At 54.2% G+C, this 6256-nt stretch overlaps 1 protein-coding gene across 1 annotated transcript in view; it reads left to right on the top strand.

The window, feature by feature from the left end:
- The first annotated feature begins 1832 nt into the window (after positions 1 to 1832).
- The window catches only part of Garem2 (GRB2 associated regulator of MAPK1 subtype 2), a 12489-nt gene continuing 8065 nt past the window's right edge, over positions 1833 to 6256 (top strand). Inside the window, exons 1-2 of the mRNA XM_021201987.2 lie at positions 1833 to 2070; positions 4973 to 5113. Of these exons, the coding sequence (XP_021057646.1) occupies positions 1959 to 2070; positions 4973 to 5113 (253 nt within the window). The 5' untranslated portion in view covers positions 1833 to 1958. The remainder of the gene's footprint in view (positions 2071 to 4972; positions 5114 to 6256) is intronic.

Genomic DNA, 6256 nt, shown 5'->3' with positions numbered 1-6256 from the left:
CAGGGTTTGGCAGTATAGCCCTACACACCTGCTGTCCAGCCACAGATGTGATGCCTACTTCAGGGTTTGGCAGTATAGCCCTACACACCTGCTGTCCAGAGCCTGGGTTATGCTTGCTGCCCTGGCCTTTACTCCATAAACTGTCATATTGTGTTGTGTGACAAAACGTTTCCTGCGGAGGCACACACAACTACTCACCTCAGGGAGCCCATGACGGACCAAACTACAGATACCACCAAAGTTAAGTTTGCTGAGCCATGAGTTTTATTGGGAATATTGGGGAAGGAATATAAAGCAGAAATGATTCGAAGACAGCTGCATCACTAAAGCCCACCCTGGCATGGGTGACAGCTCACGAAGCTGGGAATCTGGACCACACTGCTACGGGCAGCTCAGTAGGTTGGAGGGTGTCCTTCCAAGGTGGTTCAGCTGGTCTAAACCTCTTCAAGGCAGCTCGCTTGGCTTCTGCTTCTTCCAGGTCTTGCTTGATCTGGCCTTCTTCTTTGTTGCATGGCTTTGGAGCTGGTCCTAATGAATCTGATCAGTTTCAGGGTCTTCCTGAGGCTCCTTTAGTTTATCTTCTTTCTTAAGAAGCTTCCCTGCAGGATAGAATGTTTCAACTTCAGAGGAAACTATTACACAACATGTGGTCACACTATTCAAGAGAGACCCTCTTCCCTACCAGGTGGGAAAGTGAACTTTCATTCACTCATCTCTTTCATGGCTCTATCCTTCATCTGCCCCCACCCCTATTAAATACCGCTTGGGGTACTGAGGCAGAAGGAAGGGAAATTCAAGGATGTGGCTATGCTAGAGAGAAGCTCAAGGTCAGCCTGGGCAACTTCTTGAGCCTGTCTGAAAACGAAAACAAGAGAAGGGTTGGTAGAGCACTTGTTTGGCATGTGGCAGGCCCTGGGTATGAAAAAAGAAAAGGAAAAACGCTCTTGACGCCATGGCTCAAGGCTGTAATGCCTGGCCTGTAGTACTCTGGGAGGTTAAGGCAGGAGGGTGGGAAAATGAGGCCAACCTAGAGACTGCGTACAAGACTGGGGTTAAGGCGCATCAGACAAAAGGGTTTGGTATCCACGTGTTGAAGTCTCCTGAGGGCATGGAGGCCAAGACTGAATAGAATCCATACTTTTAAGGACCAGACTAGGGACCAAGGTCCTTCTTGGAGGACACTCAGCCACGACCGGCCTGCACCTGCAGAGGGCGCCGCAGACACACTGAAGCGAAGTGAGCCTCCAGCTAGGGAGACCAAGGCCAGCAAAGTTTCTGGGAAAGGCTTCTCCTCTAAAAACTCAGGAGGGGATGAAAGTTGGTGGAGAGAACAGAAAAGAAAGAGACGATTAAAAAGAAAAAAAAAAAAAGTCCTGCCACTGATCCCGAAATCGTTCAGGTGCTTGAATCTGTTTCCCCATCTACAGAGCAGACTGGGGTGGGGGTGGGGGGAGCGGGGTTTCGGAAAGTGCTCTTTCAGGATTCCGAGACAACTTAGATTCAAACTCAAGTGCCGCCTGCCCTCTTTGCTCCTCCCTAGTCTGAGCATCCCCGCCACTAAGCAGCCTCCAGCTTGGAGTAGCGGATGTGAGCAGCGCAGCAGTCCTGAGTCCGGACTCCGCGAGGCCTTGGCACGACGGGAAAACCTCGGACACCGGCCAGAGCCCCATCGAACCTGTTCTCTTTCCCCTACCCATCTCCACCCCGAGCGCCCTGTCACCGACCGTCACCTGGGCGCTCCAGGGGTGCGGGCCCGGCGGGCGGGGCGCGGGGCGGGGATGGGGGTGGGGGCTGACGCCCCGTGGGAGGAGGCTGGCCACGTGACTCCCGAGGCTCAGCTGGGCTGCCAGGCGGGGAGCGCAGCTAGGCGCAGGAGGAGGTGGCGGGCGCGCAGCCCGAGCTGCGCGGGACTGGCCGTCGGGGTCCCAGGACGGCGGACCCCGGGGAGCGCCCATGCCATGGAGAAGCTGGCGGCCGGGCTGGCCGGGCTGCGCTGGAGCATGGGCGCTTTCCCGTTGGACCTCATCGTCAGCCGCTGCCGCCTGCCCACGCTCGCCTGCCTCGGACCAGGTACCCGGTGTCCAGAGGGGAGACGGAGGCGGAGGATGCGGACAGTAGGGGCTTCGCCTCTGTTGGAGCTGGCAGGACTGCTAGGTGCATTCAGTCACTACCCTCCCTGTCCCTAGCGATAGGGGCTTTGCTTGTCTTCTGGGGCGGTTCCTGGGACAACCGAAGCCCCCAAATCCGGGAGCCGCTTCTTGGGCCCCACCGACCCCCCACAGGGTTAGAAACTGGCCACAAGGTTGCAACAAAGTTTTCAGTTCCCTCTGAGCCAGTAGCGCTGCTGAGTATGTGGGCCGCTCTGCCTGTGCACCCCGCTTTCCCGGCGCCCGTCGGCCCCTGCCCGGGCCGCACCCCCTTGATCCCTTTGTCTCCAACCTCTCACCTTCATCCTACCGCATCCCTTGGACCAAGATAGTTCTTTCCCTACCATCCCCGCTAGTCCCTTTTTAGGACCTTTCCTGAACCGTCCTTTGACATCCTGAGGTCCTTTGGCAACGGGCAGACTACCCTCCAGAGAGGCTTGAGTGAGCGGGCCGGCCACCAGGCACCCCCCCCACACACACACCCTTCCCTATCTCAGCAGAGGACCCGAGCCCTCCCCCACCTCTCGTCCTATTTCGCCAGCAGGCCCCGGTGTTCCGATGATGGGACCGAATATGGGAGAGCCTGAAGGCTGCACAGAGCAAGAGGGCTGTAGCGTTGGGGGAAAGGGGAGCTGTTTGGCTGGGGGAGGGGCGGGAGCCGGGGCTGGCAGCCAGGCTAGGGGTTTTGTGTGTGAGAAGAATAGGGGTTTGGCCCGCGTTGGCACACTCGCTTCCCTGAATGCTAATGGGACTCCTGTGCTGTCTTCTTGGACTGGCAGCCCCTCCTCAGACCCGCAACAGCAAGAACTGGGCACAGTGAGCACCAGGCGGGCCGAAGCAGGCTCTATGGGACTTCGGTGTCCGGGTCCTTTAGGTGGAATACCTGGCAGTCCAACTCTGGTGGGACCTCACCCACTGCTCAGTGTGAGATCCCAGGACGGCCTGCAGCTGGACTGTGTCTGCTTGTGAATAGGAAATTCTGCCCTCGGTTCTTCCTGCTCACTTCCCACGCATCTCTTTGACACCCTTTTCTTTGAGTTCTTTTCTGAGCGCTTCTTTATGGCCAAGCCTTCTCTGCGCTTCCCTGACACCTGTGCGCCCCATTCCACGGGGCTGCTGGCTTTTGGGGAGGGCCAAGGAGTATGGACATTCATTCACTAAGTGAATGAATGAATGAGCAATAGGATGGCCTATCTGTCTGTGACAGTGTGGTTATTACTGTCATCACCATTAGAGTATGAATGTGTGCTTCAAGTTGTGTGTCCTTGGAAGTCCTTTCGTTGGTATGCATTCAGGAGGGGTCCCTTGGTAGGGTCTTGAGACTGAGTTGTGCTGTTTGGATGACAAGTATTTGTCTTGTTGGGTGCAATTGAACTATTGCTGCTGGTGACCCCTGGCTATTGGTGTGCGTACCTGTGTGGCTTCGGCCCGTGTCCCTATGGAGGAGTGCTGGGTGGGGCTTGTTAGGTTAGCTCCAGAGAGAGCTGGAGAGAATGGAGCTTCCTCTCCTTCAGGAGCTTGGAGGAGAAAGGCTCAGACAAACCTCCCCTGTGCATGCTTGCACTTTAGTACACACACATCCTCACATCCAGAATGGGAGATCTTCCCCTGAAAGCCCTGAATACCCTACCCATTGTTCACACCACATAGACATGCTTTATGAAGTCCCCGCTGTTAGAGTAAACCATTTCCCATTCATTGGGCTGGTAAAAAAAAATTGTGTGTGTGTGTGTGTGTGTGTGTGTGTGTGTGCGCACACACACACACACACACACACACACACACACACGGGGGAGCTGGGAAGGAGACATCCCCACCCCCACTGTGCCCACCAGCTGCATCCAGGATACGCCCCATCAGTCTCCTGGAAGCTGGGCTGCCCCCTCCTGCTCCCCTGGAAACCGTTGCTGGGGATGGAGCCTCTTGAGCCCAGACCCCTCCCAACCCCAGCACCTCTGCCCCTGGGCTGCTTCCCTCAGACTAGACTCCTCCCCCTCCCCCACTCTGCTTTCCTAAATCTAGTGCCTGTGCTACCTCACCTTTAAGAAACAGCTTCTCTGGGGTGGGGTTCCAGTGTCAGGGTGGGGGTTCCCTCCCCTATCCTTTGAGGTCCTATGGCAGTGGGCAGAGAGGAAACGTGTTTTTCTGAGAGATTCAGGAGTCCTGTAATCCTGCCACCTCTGAGAGATACAGGAGCTCCTGTAAATCCTGCCATTCGGAGCTGACAGTGACTGTGAGGGTTCTCATAGCCAGGACCCACGGGACAGATTCTTTCTAGTCCTTTCCTTGCCTGGCCTGGGCACTGACTTGGCAGGATCCCACCGATGTGAATTTGCCCTGTCCTAGAGAGCAACGACTCCTTTACTCCACCCTAGCCTGGCGTCCTCCTCCTCCATGTCCCTACACACCCTCAGCTCTGTGCCTCCAACTTGCTTCCTGCGTGTCTCCGGAGGCCAGAGCATGGCTGGAGGGCAGAAGCTGGCTGGCCCAGGCTCATCCACTGGGAGTCCCCAGCCTCAGTTTGGGTCAGGACAGCAGGCGCTCCGGTGGAATGACGAATGGCTGTGGAGGCTGTAGTTACTCCCTGAGTCCCCACAGGGAGTCAGGGCTTTGGGGCTCAGGCCAGACTCACAACACAGCTGACAGCCCGCCTCAGGCTCCTCTGCTGTTGCTGAGCAGTCCAGGGATCACAGGGCACAATCCCCAGGCAGGGGCTTGCTGAGGAATGGGGGGGGGGGGAATGTCACCCAATCTTTTTTTTCTTTCTTTCTCTCCTGACTTTCTCTCTTCTTTCCTTCTTCCCCTCTCTTCCTTTCCTCTCCCAGGAGAGTATGCTGAGGGAGTCAGTGAACGAGATATCCTGCTGATCCACTCCTGCCGCCAGTGGACTACAGTGACTGCCCACACCCTGGAGGAGGGCCACTATGTCATTGGGCCCAAGATTGACATCCCCCTGCAGTACCCAGGTGTGCCCAGCTAGAGCCAGATGGCTTAAGATCTCTGAGCACGGGGAAGCAGGAGGAACTGAGAGCAAGGGTGCAGGGGGGATGTTTAGGGAAAGCCTCTGCTGAGCACCTTCCCTTAGAGCTCAGGGAGGAGGGAGGGCATGCTAAAGGGGAGGAAGCTGGGGTCACCGTTAGAGTTAGGGCTCAGGAGTGTCAGGGCCCTTTGTAGAGACCTGTTTCTGAAGAGGTGGCATTTGGGCTTACAGAATTCTGATTCTTAGTTTATATTTTAGAGACAGGTTCTTGTCATGTAGCTAAGGCTGGCTTTGAACTCAGGTTTAGCCTTTGGTCTCAGTCTCCCAAGTACCGTGTTTTTAAACATGAATCGCTACGCTAGGCACATTTTAAGTTTTAAATACATTTTGATGATGAAAAATACCCACTTTTAAAAAAGAGACAGGGTCCAACCGTTTAGATCAGGATGGGACTCAAACTCATAGAGCTCTGTTTGCCTCTCAGGTGCTGGGACTAAAGGTGGGTAACTGCATAGCTGGCAAAATGTACACAGATTTTAAGCAACTAGAAGTCAGGTTTTACCCCTAACTGGAGAGTTTTGAGGCTGTACCCTGAATTGCACTTAACTCCCAAAGAGAAGGTCTGCTAGGCTCTGCTCAGTACCAGGCGGTCCTGACCAAGGCTGCCAAGGCCCACTTGTGCCGCCCGTCAGGGCTGAATACTCTTTTTCTCCAGTTTTGTGTTCAATTCTCTCCGTAGATTGGTTTTATAAACAGTGCTAAAGTGTTCGAATTCTAAAGAATGTGCTAACTGCTCTTATGTGTTTTGTATTATTTTTTAGTTGTATTATTGAGGTTAAAACTAAGACCTCATTCCTGCTAGACAAGTGCTCTACCTCTGAGGTACATCCCCAGAACGTTTCATTTTATTTTTTATTAGATTTTTATTCATTCTTGTGTGTGTGTGTGTGTAAGTGTGTATGTGTGTGTGTGAGTGTGTATGTGTGTGTAAGTGTGTATGTGTGTAAGTGTGTGTAAGTGTGTATGTATGTGTGTGTAAGTGTGTATGTGTGTGTATGTGTGTGTATAAGTGTGTATGTGTGTATAAGTGTGTATGTGTGTGTGTAAGTGTGTATGTAAGTGTGTATGT

The sequence above is a fragment of the Mus pahari genome, chromosome 7 (genome assembly GCF_900095145.1).
Source record: "Mus pahari chromosome 7, PAHARI_EIJ_v1.1, whole genome shotgun sequence".
NCBI lineage: Eukaryota > Metazoa > Chordata > Mammalia > Rodentia > Muridae > Mus > Mus pahari.
Note: the sequence above shows the minus strand (reverse complement) of the source record. Positions and strands in the feature narration are given on the sequence as shown.